Here is a 17587-nt window from a genome sequence, read left to right on the forward strand (position 1 = left end):
GTATTGCTGAGTCCCAGCATTGCGTACAACTTTTTCAATACGTTGTCTTCTACTTCCGTGAATCGGTAAAAGAAATGAAAGGAGGTATTGTAAAGGGAATTCATATACGACAACTTCCGTTATGCCAGGTGTCCTGTGCTCAAACGTAAGATTTTTCCGTCTTTTGTTTTTACAGTCTTACTTGGTAATTGAAAGGAGGTTCTACATACGAAGCATTTACGTTTCATACATGAGCCTTCTTTTTTATATTGCACGAATATTGTTTCACAAAAGAGGAACCCAAGTATTTGAATGGACCGGGGTACGGTTCCTACGTAAGTCTCCGTCTTCATCCGAGCGTCAAGAGACCACAACGCTGTCCGTCACCGACGCTTCCTCCAATTCCGTTACCCTGTAATAGGACGCAGAAGTAGGCTCGGTACAGCCGTCTAGTCGTCTCAAGGTTGGATTCTCGGGTAGGAGTCGGAATCGCAGAGGGAGAAGAAGGAGTAGACTAGTTTCATCCATCTTTATTTACCTTACGTTAAATGTTATGAAATAAGTAACTACGCCGTCGTAGTTTCTTTTCAGGCCTCGTTTATTGAACCATGAAGAAAGTGCGGTTGTACACACATCACGTATAGCTGTCTCCGTGTAAAAAGGAGAAATTGAGATCGTCTTGTTTGATTTCAATGCGACTTCAATGTTGGAACACCATCTTCAACTTTAGTCTCATCCGATGTGAATTTCATAAAAATAACCCGCATATTTGGATTTTTCGTCTTTGTAAGTCAACTCGTTTTTTTTCACTCGTACTATTAGACATTTGTAACTTATTTCGTTCATGGTAGAACGCGAGAGAGGTAGAGGGTAGAAGAAGAAAAGAAGAAGAGGAGAGTAGTAGAGGAGTAGTAGTGATAGAACCTATGGAGGTGGATTCTGCTAAGTAGGAGAAAGAAGAGTGGTGTAGAGCTCTAGAGGGAGAAGTCTGAGGCGAAGGGGTGACGTGCTTCAGTAGGATCTCCTTCGCGTTTACGTCCTCCTCAATCTATTTTCTATATGAATCTATTTTGTAAATGGTAAGTAAGAGAAATAAAATATTTATTTATTGTACAATTTGGGGTCCGTGGGACTCTAACGGCGTGTTGCGTCCGGGAAAAAGGAACGACACCTTCATGAGACGCCAACTCTCGGAGGAGAACCTGGGACAGTAGAGTAGGGTACACTGGTATTCCTTCTAGTCGCTTTCGTTAAAGGAGTTCGGGTCGTTGTGTCGAAAAAGAGACTCCTTAGGATTCTTCTATACTGGTCTTACGTTACACAATTTATCCGTTCTTATTACAAACCCTAATCAGCACATGTCTCGACTTAAACTGTTATTACTGTGTTACCAGGACTTCTTATAGTAATCCTGACCCAAACCATCCGTACATTCGGTAGTGAGTGACAGTCTCTCCTGTCCTTCTACTCCCTTTTCTGTTAGTTGGCCGCGAGATCACCTTTACTGTTTCCACTAATAGTCGGCTTCAGAAAACTCGTCTCTCCTTTCCTCATGGAGTTCGTAACGGGAACCAGTAACCTTATGTCATTTACTTTCGTCATGTGGCCTATGTAATTTGGTTCCCTCTACAAGAATGATTCGTGCTACTGTAAAACCTTCAGCACTCGGTCAATTTTTCATTTTTTTTGTTGTCAAAATGTAAAGGCGGCTTACGCATTGTAATGGACATAGAGCATCTTCTGTGTGTCAATTGCGTCCATAGATCGTAATCGACGATCGATCCTCGTCGGACGTGCGTTGTAACCGTTGTAAACTTTGTTTCTCTTTTAGTGGCGTCGAGTTGTTCACAAGGAGACCGGCATCTATGTGTTTACGTGGCGTAATATTATAATACCGTACACAATTAAAATTTCTATATACGTTATCGTCTTACACTTGATTCGGGAGATTGCGACAAGATTTACTTGTTTCACAGCGACCGGTGATGGTACTCGAAGTCCCATGTGGCCAACGATCGGGAGTCATATCTGATGTAACAATCGCTTACGTGATTGCAACCGTTCGAGGGGAACCTCAGACGTGTTATGTAAACCATCCCCTTGCATGTGTGTAAAGGGAGTTTGGCATCGTTAGATTTCACGTATAAAAGTCGTAATTTGTTGTAATTGCGTTGGATGGCGATGAGTCATTTCACTCAACCTAAAATCACAGACTTTCGAGGTGCCCAACAACTCACTGTTCGGTGCGCGACCAATCTCTGCTTTACCGTTCTCACGTAGGTCGCGACACTGAGATATTTCTCTTGTCACAAGCGCAGAAATCGCCAGTTGCATCCGCGATTATAATCTACGTATAGTTCATTTCTGGTTTTATGAACCATGATGTTGGCGTGGTAATTCGTCGATTAATTGGTAAAATTGTGCACTATGTCGGGTTTATTATTGACTAACTAAACAACACCCGTAATATCAATGAATATCGTGTAAAGTATTATTCTTATCAAATTCATGTGTCAATCTCGCGGCAAAGAATAATGTAATATTTACTTTTGTAAGGAATTCCAGAGTTATTAAGAACAGTTGAAAGTTAGGTCAGGGATAATAGTTTAGAAATTGATGTGGACGGTGTTTTCGGTTGTACCTCGGGGGTTTGGGCATTTTTGTCCACGGTGACAGCGGGGATCACCAGAACCAATGTAATGTTTGTTCGACAATGTATTTATTACATTAGGACTAAACTCAATACCCAACACGTAGGAAGGCGACATTTATGGCTGGGTCCAACCGGTTCTGTTTATGACCGTCTTCTTTTAGAACTCTTTCCGGATTGATTTGGGGGTTTCCGACCGTAACTTACTATATGTTTCTTAGTCTCTTCTTGTAGCCAGGTCGACTGTTCAAGTTCTCCCAGTTAGTACACTTCTCTCCAAAAACACCCGTATAGATTTTTCTGGAAAAAAAATTTTAATGGATGCGTCTTGCTTTACCAACTTTATGTTATATTTATTTATGTTATATCCACCTGGGATAGGGATACCATATACCCTACAGTTTTTACAATACTAACCCTCAGTTTTTGTTACAAAAGTGAGGTTACTTTGGGACTTAACTTCCAGAATTACGTGGGTTGAAACCTGGTACACTGCTAAATTCCACTTGGATAATTATAATTTTAACATCTCCTTACGGAATTTGGCAGTCGAGACGATTATCACTTAGTAGTATTCGGCAGAGGAGTGGGACAGCAGTAGTATGTCTAGTCCGGGGCAGTACGAAGTAGGAACCTTGCACGTGTCGGTGGTGAGCGAGTACCGTTGTGACTGTGTTCATTGGTCAGTGGTGAACCGTGACTCCCCACCCATATAAACAGTTTGGCCGGGGAATTTCGGTGTAAATGGCGGGTCGTACATGAGGCGTTCGAGCGTCGTACATCTATAACTAATTCCCATTTATCTTGACGAACCGTTACGACAACGTTATTTATTTAGTCATTTAGTGTCTTCTTTGACATAGCTTACTTTACCAAATAAGGATTACATGCCTGCACCCGTCTATGACTTGCGGGCGTGGGGGTTGATTGAGGTCTAGTCATACTTGACGACCGGGAATATTTCCGGGTGGGGGGGAGGCAACTAACCTGCTCAGAGAAATTTACCTACCCGATGAAGTGGCGACGTTGCGCCGTGAGTAACCGGGACGTGGGTAACAATCAAGAAAGGTTTAAACGTATTGGTCCAGCCAACGTCTACGTCCCCTCGACCCGTCCCATCCCTTATGTGCACGTCATGTGCTTGAACGTCGCGCGCATAGAGGTAGATATTTTCCCTCCTCCTGTGTCTGAGTGTGTGTGTGAGTGAGCAAGAAGGTGGTCGCCCGTTAGCTGATTAGCTACCTTCAACCTGCTGATTGGTCCACCTGAAGAAGAGGGGAGCATTTAAGCTGCAGCCATGCAGTTCCTCTGTCGCTCTCTGACACAACTTCTCCTACTCTGCGCGTGTTGAGATCTCTGTCCTGTTGTGCTGTGTACCTACATTTTACCGTATACCGGTCCTTCTCTTCTGCTGTGAGGCTGTAGGAAGAAAAGCTGCTAAACCCGTCTTTGTAGACACGATTTATTTTCTCAGGAGTGCAAAACCCTTTTTCTTTTGGATTATTCGTTTTCTCCTGTTTTACGTTAAAGTAGGTAAGAAGCCTGTACGTTTATTCTTCTCATTTGTTAGGTAAGATATTTGTGTTAAAGCCTTAAAGGTTAATTCGTTTTGTGGTTTTGTTACTCCTGTTTGTTATATTTGTAAAAAGACTTTCAGCATGTTTTTGTGAAAGTATTTTTGGATTCTGATTTGGTAATTAAATTACCGAACGCTTTCTCTGCCTTGGTGTCCATGTTCTTGGGAGTGGGAAAAGTGCGGAGAGTGCAACTTTGTGCTGCGCCTAGGTTCCCCTAGGCCTGCCTGGGCGCAACATAATTGGGGGCTCGTCCGTCCGGTCCTTCCGTTCTTTTCGTCGTGTCGGGTAAGCATTGCTATCTATTTTTTTTTTTCCTTGTACATTCTGGGCGTAACACAAAATAAAACGTTTCAAACCTAACGGGTCCTCTGGCGTAGATCTCGGCCATCATCTTCTCCCTCCCGCTGATAGCTCCAAAATCGTCCACTTTCCACAGGGTGTAGTTCTTCACAATGTTGCACACTCCAAAGGTGGTGCAGGTGCCACACTCATTGAAGGGTTTGCACGCTATAGAAAGAAACACAGAACATGTTACAGCTCAGACTTTGGAGGTTAGTGTTGTCAACATTACTCTGTGCACCAAAAGACAATTCAGAATCACCCTCATTGGCCCAGAAAGTGTCTTAATATGGAATTACTAATGTAATAGGCTGCTTTTAGACATAATGATTTGGTAATATTCATATTGACTTTGAATACCTAAATTTTAAGAGAAACAGTGTGTCTAATCTATTAAAATATAAAGTTATTTACTCTGGTCCTTAGCTTGGTAGTTGTTGCAGGTCTCATCTGGGATGCCATGTTTGTTCGCGTACTCCCACACTCCACTGTGGTCTCCTCCGTGGCAGCTGCCGGCGTCCCCACAGTCCACCACATTCTGGACTGAGAGATAAGCAGAGGGCCACACTCCTTTCCTCTTGATGTTAATACGATCTGGTGACACAGCAAACACAGAGAAATGAGAATTACTGAAAACCAGAGCAGTTTCTGTTAATCATTTCTGTGCAAAGAGGAAGTGGCACTCCGATGCTATATTCAAATGTGTCTGAAGAGTCATGTGAGGAGCTGCTATTTTACACCTGCTACAACCCAAAATAATTGAGCCCCTGATCTGAAAAGCTATTTGATTCATACCTGCCATGGCGCTTGTGCTGCCATGGGCCCAGCAGGAGCCGCAGTACTGGGGGATGTGCTGGTTGCGGGTCGTGCTCACAAAGTTGGTGCCACTGATGTTCCTCCAGTCCCAGGATTTTGGCAGTTCAGAAATGTTTAAATACTCATGAGGACGAGGAGCAGTCCTGTGAATAGAAAAGTGGTTAGATACATTAGATCTGTAGCAGCAACACACATTTAGGACTGCAAATAAGATTAATATTTGTACTAATCTACAGATTATTATTATTATCACAATTAATTGGTTGGTGGATGATATTCAAAAATACAATTCCAAAACAGTTGTCTAATGTCCAAGGTGATGTCATTTTAAATCTGCAATTTTGGGATTTATTTTTATTTTTACTTTGGCTATTTCCTGGAGCATATTGACATAACATGATGTCTGGAATAATGGAACTGATTTGTACGGAAGAGGACTAGGACCACATGATTTATTTTTAGGATGTGACCAAAAGTTGTTTAAAAAAATGTCAGTTCTGAAAACAGTCAGAATTCTGAGCTTGAATACAGAAATCATTTTGTTTTACTTTTGGTCATATCCCAAATCATTTTTCTCATGTGATCCTAATCCTCTTCCGTATATTTGTGCCATTTCACCTTGCATTTCCTCCTTAAGATTGAGAATGATACTGCTTTGGTTGAACTGCAGGGAAGGGAGCATGCTAACTTCCTCAACCTGTGATTCAGTATAACTCGTGATTTGCCGAAAATGAAAGTCACTTACAATCATTTTTTAATTTCGTTTAATTGTACTTGCAAGTAATGATACTTAGAGAAAAACAAGAATGATAGTAAACAAAAACTACCCATTTGAATCGAAATAACTCTCCAGCTACTTTTGTTTATTTCCCTACACCCAAGTATTTGCATGACATAACGTTAGATAAAGAGTCCCTCTGCAGGGGCTTGTTGACATGAAGTTCCCTTATCTTTATGAAGCAACTAACAGCTATTTCTAGCAAACGTTAGCTAGCCAGCTACATACATTACCGTGTAACACTCCTCCATAACCCCTAACTAACTTGTTATAAACATGTCTTAGTTTGAACTCACTTCAGCCCGAAGTCGTGTTTCCTCGGGGAGCGGACATAACACGGCTGCTTCTGGTTGAAAAACACTCCGGCGCTCACACAGGACAGAACGACCGAAAACAGGAGGACTAAACCGGTCAGAGCCATATTTACACCGAGTAGCGGCCGGCGGTCGTTAAGCTTCTGTTACCGGGGAGAGAAGGCTTTCAGATGTCGCTAGTAGAGACCGAAGCCGGTGAATGAGTCTGTGGAGGAACTATGTGCTGATAATTCATGTGATAAACCGCTACCGAAACTGCAGTCATGTGACCAGTAAATCACATCCCACATGCTTTAAGAGGAAGTTGGTTTTTTTTGTTGCAGAAGGATCTTGTATATTACAAGACAGGGAATTAATATAAAGATACTGCTACAAAACAATTGTACATAAACAATAAGCACTAGAAAATTAGGGCAGAATTATATGTTGTTGAAGAGTGTGAGTCGCTTGGTCACATGACATGGAAGTAATTTAACCACAAATAGTTGTTTCAATAAAAAAATGCAGAATTGCCTTTCATAAAAAAATATTAAATCAATTAAATCCAATAAGAGTTGCATCCTACTTGCTGCATTTATTTGGTATATCCTTATTTTTGCTCCAGTTCGATTCACTGGGTCACGTGACATTGAAACAATTTAATATATTTCAATAAAAAAATTGCGGATTTTTTTATACATTTTCATATAAAGTATAAAAGTAATAAAACACACATAAAAGGTGTGTGTCCTATTTGTCCAGTGTAGTTGTCAACGATTCCGCATTGTTATATGGAGTCATTTGGTCACATGCTATGGAAACTATTTAAATCAAGACAAAGAAATTGCTGAAAGGCAAAACCCTTTTTCTTACAAGGCAAAAATATACTTCTAATGTTATGTAAAATATAGTAGACATTCAGTTTATTGCAAACTTTATGTCAGCAGTTTGAGTCAACCACTTTTATGCCCTTACTTTGTTCACACCTGTTCTTTGAAATTCACCATTATAAAGATTTGTATCCCCAACTGTAAAATGTTGAGGTCTTCAAACCACAGTCATCACAAAAATACCAGCAGAAAACTCTCAGAACTAAGACTTGCACATAAAGTTGATGCCAATTGTTGTTTTGGATTCAATATATTTAAAAACAAATTACTAACAAAATTGACATTGACAGATGGTCTAATAAAAATAGGATTTCAGCAAAACTGAGAGGAAACTGACAAGTTATTTTGAAGAATAAACTTGAGGTGAGGAGTGCTTTAAATGTAATCTCTTAGCAAAATAAGTTTTCCTAAAAGCTTGTATGCGCAATATATTTGTCAGCATTTAGGTGAGTTTTACTTCACAAGCAGAGGTCAGCCTTTATTGAAGGAAAACATGATTGTCACATGGGTGGAAAAACCTACTTTTGCTTGAGTTTGTTGAATACTTACTTAAAGTTAACTTCTTGTTTTTGCATTTTGTGCTGACAAAGCACGTGTGAATAACTCATCCGACACAGTAAACACTCACTCCTCAAATTGGTCCAGACATTACACAATTATCAGCAGGGTGAATATGAATTTCAGCGGTTACCAAAAAAGAGAAACAAAGCAATTTTTCACAAGAACATGTAAACCTTTAATTCTTGATTGTATTAAAGTATCAATAACACCAATGCCTACTGATGAAGTGGATAGCAAAAACAAGGTGTATGTTTTACAAGGTAAAACTTTACAGTAAAAGATGGACATTTACAAAATACTCTGCTGAAAAACAATTAAGATTTATTTATTCTTTCATGAAGATTTTATAATCAATGCAATTTTATCAAGAGCAATTGAAAAATCAAGAAGCTATAGAGCTGATCAGTGCAGCAAGTGCTAAGTAATGAGGACAAATACCAGTAAGGGCCTGCTTTTTATCATGTATTAATACACACCCAATTTACTGATGGTTTACCAAAATTGTCAGTGAATTGTCAAACAAAGGAAGTTGAATCAGTTTTTAAATGATTTAACTCTAACTGTATGGTATGTTATATAGTGTGTCATGATCAGGGTTGGTGGAGTTGGCCGCTGTTTGTTCTACACCAGTCTTCGCCTCTTGCAGTCACGCTCCATCTTGTCTTCAGACGTGTTGGTGGCTGCACCCAGAGGAGACACTTGGTTCAGCATGGAGTCATCTGAAGCCTGACCAAACAGGGCCATCAGTAAAGCAACGCCAAATCCTGTTGCACGCTCCCCCTGCAGAGACAACAGACAGACAAATCAGGGTTCAGGTTTCAGCGTCTTTACTGTAACTTACCCTGAAGTTATCTTCTTAATGGGTTAATGTGACTGAGACATCTGACCTTGTTACATTCAACAAAAACAATGAACTGCTGATAAGAACATCTACTGCAGGCTTAACTACAGTACATGTGATTATGAGTCTTATTGTTTTACAAGCTAAATCACAAGACCAGGACAGCGTTGGATCATTTTTTATAACTATTACAACCTTCAAGGAGGTTTGTCTGTCAGCAGGATTACAGGTAAAACATCTTGGCCCATGCTAGTAAAACAACTGGCACAGTCCAAAGAAGAATCCATTACATTACATGCATTATGTTTTGCTTTGGTTACACTCGGGTCATAAAAAGTGATATCCCAGATAAAGTCAGTATAGTGTGTCACAAATGTCCCAGAAGCGTTTAGAAAGGCCATGAAAAAGTAATATTATAGTAGACTACACCGACTTTTGTTAAGGACCTCGCACATTGGCTAGAGGTTTTATATCAGGAGTTGGGTAAACGTGACCCTGTAGGTCTATGTGCACATCAAAATCTGCCACAGAATACCAGCAGCTCAAGTCAGACAACGTTTGAACAATATTTACAGACTCCAAAGTTACAGAGCAACATGTAAATCGGTTTGTCACTCCTGTTCTGCTGCGGTGCATGATTCAGCTTAAGAAATATCTTGTCAGGCCAGTTGAAGGCAGCAGAGAACAAGCATGCAAACAAGGTACAAAATAAATAAATCCCTAACTAATGGCCCAGTGTCAGCCCAGCACACCAAAGCATGGTTACTCACAGCATGGACGGGGGAGGCGATGTCCACATGGACCCAGACACCTGGCCAATCAAAGCCCAGGTGGGAGCCGATGAAGAGTCCGGCACAAGAGCTCTGGGCGTTCTCCCGGTCCTGACAAAACAAGAAAAGGAAGATCATCAATACATGATTACATCAAATGAATATATGCAACTAGACACAACAATTAGTCTACCTATAGTTAGGGAACCATTTTGATAATCGATTAAACCATACATTAAGTTTTCATACCATAATTGCGGACAATATTGTTTTCAGCTGCTAAATATGGAATAATTCAAAAATAGCAATTTTTCCTGCTATAATAATCTACACTGAACCATTCTAATGGAACATTTCCAAAGATCTGCATGATGAATTTAGGTTTGAAGGTTTTTTTGTTGCCCTTAAAGTAGAGTTTCCACCACTAAATATTCCAGAATGGCTCTGATATGGCCACAGAAAAACATTGTTGTAGGCTTTATTTGTACTAAACAAGCAGCGAAAGCCGGTAGAGAGGGTAAACAAAACTTGGCAAAAGATAAGGAGGTGAGCTTCAAAAACCTTGGAGCAAGTATGTTGTCACTTACTGCCACAGAGTTTTTCATGTCAGCCATGGCAGAGGTGAACTCGCTGAAGTGCAGCTCGGGGCAGTAGACCAGAGGGTGGGCCAAATCTCCGCTGCTGCGGCCGGCGCGCACGCATGCAACCTCCCACTTCTCACTGTTAGTCATCACCGCAGCATGGTACTTCCCTGTGGAGATCCCCTGCAGGTAAAAACAAACAAACAACAAAGCTTATTAGAAGGTCAAGTTGATTTGATGGTTTTCGTCTTTTCAGGAGCTGTGTTGGTTAACATGTTTGATATCTATTCTCCTGTTATAGGGGTTGAATCGCCTGTTCATACTTGCCATGTAAGGTATCACCCACCTGTGCCCCAGTCAGTGTGGCCATGTCCAGAATAATATCAGCAGAGAGGTCTTTTCTGGCATACACCACTCCATCAGCCAGCACCAGCCTGCCCTCTGCATCAGTGTTATTGATCTCCACTGTCCTTTAAAATAAAAACACACAAAAATACACTTTCCTTAAATACCAGAGCCCATATTTATTCCTGTTGATTTGTTATAGCTTGTAAAATAATATCCATCATGGTGTAAAAGACTGATGAGTCACAAGACTAATCCGTTCAGCTCTGGTGCAGTCACACCGTGACAGCACTTTCAAATCAAATCATGTCATTTGATACATTACTATTAAAGAGAGTCTCACTTTCCAGAGTAGAGAGTATGGATATCATCAGGCCGTGTGGCAGTAGGTCCAACTGCATTCTCTGCGAGGCAAAACACTGCATGGAGGTTGTCTTTAAAGCCCTGGAGCAAAGAGACAATATTCTGATTAAAACAACTCAAGAGCTGCAGAGTGACAGAACAGCTGGGACACATGATCCGAAAGCTCACCTGTTTGATAGTAGCTCTGTAAGCTCCCAAAATGGCAGCCGCTCCACCACAGTCTCTCTTCATTCCTGGCATTGAGGTCTACAAGAAAAACATTTATTTATGAGGAAAAGGGAATTTAATTTTGGATTTGAAAAGGCTGCACTTCTAGCATTTATTGACCAGAAAAGGACCCAGCAGAGTCAGAAAAACTTATCAGAAAACCATATCCCTGCAAATTAAGTAAGCTCAAGTGTTCTATTTGCATAAGGCACTACATAAACTGGTGTATGCCAGAGCAACTATGTGCAAACAGATCACTGATACAAGAATAAAAGCTGAACACGTTGGCGTTTCACAGTGTCTGAGGTTTGTATCACTTCTCCAGAGGAAAAACAGGATTACCTTTCCCTTGATGCTGAGTCCTCCGGTGTCGTACACGATACCCTTGCCCACCCATGCAATGGTTTGGGTCGCACCTACTGGAGTGTGGCTCAGGACCGCCAGTGCAGGAGGATGCTCTGCTGCCTTTCCCACTCCATAGATACCTACAAGGTAGAGAGAAAGAAAACGGAGACATCTAAATGTATATTTACAACAAAAAACATTGAGATAAAAAGGCCAGATACAGTAAATCAGTTTTTCCAACAGGTCAGATGTCCTGTTATAAGATGATCACAGACAATGTACCTCCAAATCCTCTGTGTTTCAGCTCTTCTCCACGAATGATCACTGGAGTTATTCCAAGCTCAGCTCCCACAGCTTTGATCTCCTGAAACAGAAATTAATGTTTGTAGCGGGGGCAGCTGAAGCTAAATAAAAATAACCATGTTCTTGTTCAAGGGTCAACATTTCCAAAAGAGATGCAGTTTACTTACATCCAAGAAGTGATCTGTATTCATCTCATTGCATGGTGTGTCCACAATACGAGCTGCCATCCGCACTCCATGAGCAGCATCAGCGAGACACTGAAAAGAAAAAAACAAGTCTTAAGCTATGGCAGGCTGCAGTTCAAAAACATGCTATTTCTAAGTATACAGTAGTAGTCACATTTTAAGGACTTCAAAAGATTGTGTTAAAAAAAAAAGGACCATCATCAAGAAGTACCTCAAGTTGTCCGACATCCAGAGCACTGATCTCCTCCCCGACAATCATAATCTCCACGGTGACGTGTTTCTTCTCAGCCCTGCGTGAAGAAGTGGTGCGGCGAGAGAAAATGGGGAAGGCCCTGGCGATTGCACAGGAGGACGCAAACACATCTGAACGCTCACACACCATCTGGAGAGGGAGGTGACACTCATATCAGACACAAGTCACACAAGCTGCCCTTACACTGGATGAGACGGATTCAGGTGAGGGAGTTTTAGGCCCCTTCACAAACGCACTGCAATCCTGAAATGGTCAAAACAAGGGAAAAACTGTATGCAATCAATCATCAAAACATAATCCGTCTGTGTAATGTACAGAAAAGAAAATAGAGCCACGTGTACTCTGGGCATTCATCACGAGGGAGTGGGCAGGTTGATGACCTTTCTATCATGGATGGCGTAAAGCCAAGAAGAAATCCAACATCCAAAAGTCAAGAATGTTGATTTACTTGGATGGAAACTGGAATGTCTAACTGGAGAAACAAAGAGATTCGGAAACTTGTCTCAGTAGGGGTTAAGCATTTGGTCAGACAAATTTAAGGAGCCGCATGAGACCTGGTTGTTTATGGTGACTATGTGTGCGTGGGGCCAATGTGGACCTGGTTCTCCGGAACGCATATGAGAAAACGGCTATAAAAAAAGGATGGTACCCAGTAGGCCTGTCGAGATAATCATTAAATTGACTTATCGTACGATAAATAAAAATGGACTCGATAACTTTTCTGAGCTCGATAAATTGCCGTTTACATGCGTGTTTGTTTGCATAAGGATGTGACCAGCATTTTAGCCAGGAGCGCTATGGCTGCGGTCCTGACACACAGCCAGGTCAGGACACTCCGCGTGCAGCAGTGTAGCAGCCAAATGAATAATATAGAGACAAGCAGGAGACAACGTGTGACTTACTTGAGGGGTATTTTAACTTAAATGGAAGTGGTTGCAAAACCTAATACCACATCTCCGGTGTGGGAATATTTAGGATTTAAGCCAAATCAACGAGGCGAACCGATGGACTTGAATGAGCCGGGCGGTGTGTTGCGTTTGTTTTAAAAAGGTAGCAACAAAAGCTAGCAATATGACCAACCTTAAACTGCACCTGAAACACAACCTACCCATTCCGTTTTCCCAGCTGGGAGCAAACACGGCAGTTGGAGAGCCCCCACCTTCCCTACAGTTTCAAAGATGCATTTGCCCGACATTGCAAACATGTTGGTGTTCCTTGCTCTAAATCTTTGAAATACTGTGCAGATTTGGATATGGCCTGTTGAGGCATCTGGGTCTTTGTATGGACAGTGGACTGTACACTTGACTGTTGTTTTAAGGAGTTTTTTTTTGCTTGTGACACAATGTGTGCTCCTATGTGACCTGCTCTATCGAAATCAGTCGCATTGACCCGAAGACACATTTTGAGTTGTATGGACTGTTGGAAAGAGGAGACTCCAAGCTTTATGATGATATCAGGATTGTTTTTGTACTCCAAATATTAAGCGAAATATGTCACATTATATAATGACTGTCACCGTGTCATCATTTTGAGAAAAAGACCTTCAAAGTTTTCTCTTCTCTGGAATCCATTGATCTGATTGATTATTAGCGGAGCAAATGATCAAAATACTACAGAGGGAAGATATTTTCGTTTGGATTACTGGTCTGGGAGAAGCTCGTGTGTGTGTGTGTGTGTGTGTGTGTGTGTGTGTGTGTGTGTGTGTGTGTGTGTGTGTGTGTGTGTGTGTGTGTGTGTGTGCGTGTGTGTGTATGTGTGTGTCTGAGTGTGAGTGATGGATCGTTGGAGCTATGTGCAACTCAAGGCATGCTCGAACGGGAGCTGCCTGGACGCTGCAATCATGTTGCACTATCCGTGCTGAGTGTGCTGACTTTTCGTACTATGTCCCTCTGTCTGGCTGCCTGCCTGCATAAAGTCAAGTGATCGGCGCAGTTGTGGCAAAATGTCGCTCCTCTGTTTACATTTAAACAGCTCCTTATATCCGTTAGCGCAGCTAGCTAGCACTAGATGCTAACAACAACAACAACAACACGTAAGGTCTCTCTCTCGCGCCACACATACACACACCCTCGACCCTCCCGATGGCCAGTCGGTGCCTGCCGGTGAGCGTGGAAGTATGGTCTGCCACAAGCGAGCGGCATAAGCGGGGCTGTCAGCATCAGCTTGTAGATGGTATTTTAAACTCGATGTGCTCTGAAACTACGGGGCGGCCGAGGAAAAAAAATACTCATGCGTTAATCGCGTTAAAATAATTAGTGGCGTTAATTTTTTTTTGCTTTAACGCCCTAATATATATATATATATATATATGAGAGAGAGAGTTCTGTTTTCCAGCCTGACTCTTTAATTTATTGTTTTGGTTGTGTGTGATTTTAATTAATTTGTTATAATTAAATGTATTTATTTTATATAATTTATATATTTGAATATTATTTCACATTTCATTTGAAAAGTTGAATGTTCAATACAAAGTTATGTTTGAAAGGATGTACTTGAATTATTATTATATATTATCATTATGTCAGTGGTCAAATGGTCTTACAATGGTGCAGACAATATTATTCGTTTATCGCAATAATTTCCAGGAAAATGTATCGTCCAACAAAATGAATTATCGTGACAGGCCTAGCACCCAGTTGATCCAGCCTAAAGTCCTCCCTGACGTCTTGGGTGAGCTGAGAAAAGGAAAACAAACCCTCATCCTATAAGGTTACAGGCAAGAACAAATACAATTCCTTAGATACTGACCACAATACAGCGGTTGTTTCCTCCAGGCAGGCTGGAGCGAACCAGGCGGGACACAAAGTTGGCAGAGGACTGGCTGTTGTGCCTGCTGACACGTGGAGGCAGGGCAGCCACCGCAGCATGATTCAGGTACAGAGGGCAGCTGTCCGTGGGGTTCGGGGTCAAACCACTGAGAGCCGCCTGCCAGATCTGAGAAAAGAGACAGTGGAGCAGAAATACATTAGTTGACTAAAGGATTGTTTCAGAGTAAACTTAAACTTGAAAAGGCAAATATGGACCACTAATATAGAAAAGAAAGAGATAAGTAGAACATTGTATTAGTCATTCATGGCTTTCTTTTGGCTTTGGACAAGTGTTTGGGGCAATTAAACATTTTTTGTGGAATAAACAGCGCATCTAAAAATAACTGGCACACTGATTTATATTTAAAAATAATATATTAAAAAAAAAAAAAATAGTACCATTCGTTATAAACCATGTGAGGCTGTGGTCATAATCAGTGTGTCGAAGTGTGTGTATGTGCAGCTTGGAGGGTCTGAAGACTCATCACTTCAATATTAGGGAGAATGGTTAATTTGATCAAAAACATAATAATAATAATAGAAGATGAGTTTTAAAACCGACAGGCTTCAAAGAGTCCAGCCTGTGTCACAATTGCCAGCTTAAGTATGGCATAGCACTTCTGCCCCCCTGGAAGATCAAAAAGCAGAACTATAATGTTGGTGAATCATTGTCAGAGGAAATTGAGAAGAACAGACACTCTCTTTAGACTTTATAGACTGGCTGTCACCTTTGAACAATTATCTTTGGAGGACTTTGCACAGGGTCTAGACCTGTCAGTGCCACCCAAAACAAGCGTTAACTCATTGTACATTTGTTGATGTAGTTGTTCTTTACCTGAGTACATTTCTTAACATGTAATGCTACTTTTTACTTATACGCCACTATGTTTTAGATGCAAATATGAAATAATTTCAATTATTTTATACCTGTTTACAAGTTTCTTGGTACATTTTGATTATTTATTTATATAAATGCATCATTAGGCATTAATGTTAGGCTACCAAGCAGTATACAAAGTAATTAAAATTGGTGAAGAAAATGTAGGAGACTGTGCACATAAAATGTGTGCAAAAAATGTGCAACAAGAATTTGAATTCAGTAATATTATATATAAAAATATAAATCTGAAATAAACTTAACTCGAATAATATTACAATCTGAATTCAGATTTACAAGATAATAAGTAGCCTACTTACTTTCGGTTCTCCAAATACATTTTGATCCTTCCACTTTTGCAGAGTGTGTATGCATTTAAATGTAGTAATTGGTACTTTTAAAGTAAAATGTCTTCATTCATCTTCCACCACTGCTTGTTGTTATATCTAATTGTCTAAATACCTGGTTCACTCGCGTTATAATACCTGGGACTAGTTAACCTAGCGTGTTGTTCACGTTACATTCATTAAACTAGATTAGCATAGCGCTAACATTAGCTGTCACCAAACCCATCTCCTTCATTGATACCTCTTTGCTAACGACCGGCTGCAGTTTCCCTTTGATTTGGCTCCAGGAGACCTTCTGCAGGTTGCTCTGCTGTCCGATGATGAGCACCGGGCGGCTCTGGGGCTCGGAGTCCCCGGCTGAAGCCTTAAACTCCAGCACCACGTTCGCCATCTTTAGTAGCTAGCTGATGGTAAAGAAGACCTGCGGGTCACTGTGCAGCGGACCGGTGACGGCGGCCGGGAGAGGACAGTTTTATTTATAGAGGCTGAGCGTTTCTGCAATCTTTATCTACCTATACCGGCAACAAGAAGCAACTACATCAAGATATAAATGAAGCAAAACCCCTCTACAGAATTAGAATCAAGAATCTGGTTTATTGCCACAGTTTCTCACATAGCCTACATTGAATTTGATTCAGTGTCTTGGTGCATTACTACCTGAATGTGTACTTCTGTAAATTGTGATCATTTTGTATTTAAAAAATACTATGTGCATGCCTTTTTTTTAATATAGTGTTTTATTTTCTTCGTCTCTATACTTTGCTCTTACAACGTAAATGTCCCTTTTGTGGGACGAATGAAGGAATTCCGATTCTGATAACATAAACAAAGTAAGATAATTTAAAAATGGAATAACAATGACAAATAATGGATTCAAGCAAGAAATGTAATTTTCCAAAAACTACTGTACAAATATGTACAGGTAAGATTAACATAACAAAAGAAAATACAATTTAAAAAAAAAAAGGATACATTAATTTGAACAGTATTAAAAGTTGAATTAAAGGTTCAGGAGCTGTGCACTATCAAACTTCATTGTGAAGAAACTTGCAAAGGTCCAAAGCAGAAACTTAATTTTTGCAGGACTACGTTCCGCTGTAAAGAATCTGATGTTTTCATGTATTATTTATTTTTATTGCAAGTTAAGAACTAAACCAGTTTTGTTTACCAGATGAATTTAGAATCTACTCTGACTATTAGTTTGATCTTAGCCATAGTCATATGTAAAACTGGGCGTGCATTCAGAGGAATGTGGGTTTTAGGAAATATTTACACGCGTATTGATATAAAATGGCCCATGTGTAAACCACTAATCTGTTCAGCCTGCAGCAAAACTTTATGCTGAATACTATTAGAACCTATCTCAATCAGACAAACTCAATTATCATATACAGTGGGGAAAAAAGTATTTAGTCAGCCACCAATTGTGCAAGTTATCCCACTTAAAAAGATGAGAGGCCTGTAATTTTCATCCTAGGTA

General features: G+C 40.6%; 2 protein-coding genes across 2 annotated transcripts in view; both read right to left on the reverse strand.

The window, feature by feature from the left end:
* Positions 1-6713, reverse strand: part of ctsz (cathepsin Z) — an 8365-nt gene extending 1652 nt beyond the window's left edge. The window contains exons 1-4 of the mRNA XM_010781922.1: positions 6436-6713; positions 5341-5504; positions 4960-5139; positions 4563-4713 (exon numbers count right to left, since the gene is read on the reverse strand). Coding sequence (XP_010780224.1) covers positions 4563-4713; positions 4960-5139; positions 5341-5504; positions 6436-6560 — 620 coding nt within the window. The 5' untranslated portion in view covers positions 6561-6713. The remainder of the gene's footprint in view (positions 1-4562; positions 4714-4959; positions 5140-5340; positions 5505-6435) is intronic.
* Positions 6714-8034: 1321 nt separating this feature from the next.
* Positions 8035-16557, reverse strand: npepl1 (aminopeptidase like 1). Its single transcript, XM_010781923.1, has 12 exons — positions 16349-16557; positions 14825-15010; positions 12035-12205; positions 11806-11895; positions 11618-11699; positions 11333-11475; positions 10952-11029; positions 10764-10864; positions 10422-10545; positions 10082-10258; positions 9495-9605; positions 8035-8663 (listed from the first exon to the last, which is right to left on the reverse strand). The coding sequence occupies exons 1-12, from the start codon at positions 16496-16498 to the stop codon at positions 8505-8507; spliced, it is 1572 nt and encodes a 523-aa protein (XP_010780225.1). The 5' UTR covers positions 16499-16557; the 3' UTR covers positions 8035-8504.
* Between the last annotated feature and the right edge of the window lie 1030 nt (positions 16558-17587).

The sequence above is a fragment of the Notothenia coriiceps genome, unplaced genomic scaffold, assembly GCF_000735185.1.
Source record: "Notothenia coriiceps isolate Sejong01 unplaced genomic scaffold, NC01 NC01_scaffold00023806, whole genome shotgun sequence".
NCBI lineage: Eukaryota > Metazoa > Chordata > Actinopteri > Perciformes > Nototheniidae > Notothenia > Notothenia coriiceps.

Excerpts from the sequence above, each read along its gene's own strand:
- npepl1 (XM_010781923.1), bottom strand. The coding sequence starts at position 16,498 with ATGGCGAACGTGGTGCTGGAGTTTAAGGCTTCAGCCGGGGACTCCGAG. Across the intron at positions 10,865-10,951 it reads ACAGAGCTACTATCAAACAG|GGCTTTAAAGACAACCTCCA; the intron begins GTGAGCTTTCGG and ends TCTTTGCTCCAG. Across the intron at positions 10,259-10,421 it reads CCACACTGACTGGGGCACAG|GGGATCTCCACAGGGAAGTA; the intron begins GTGGGTGATACC and ends TTTTACCTGCAG.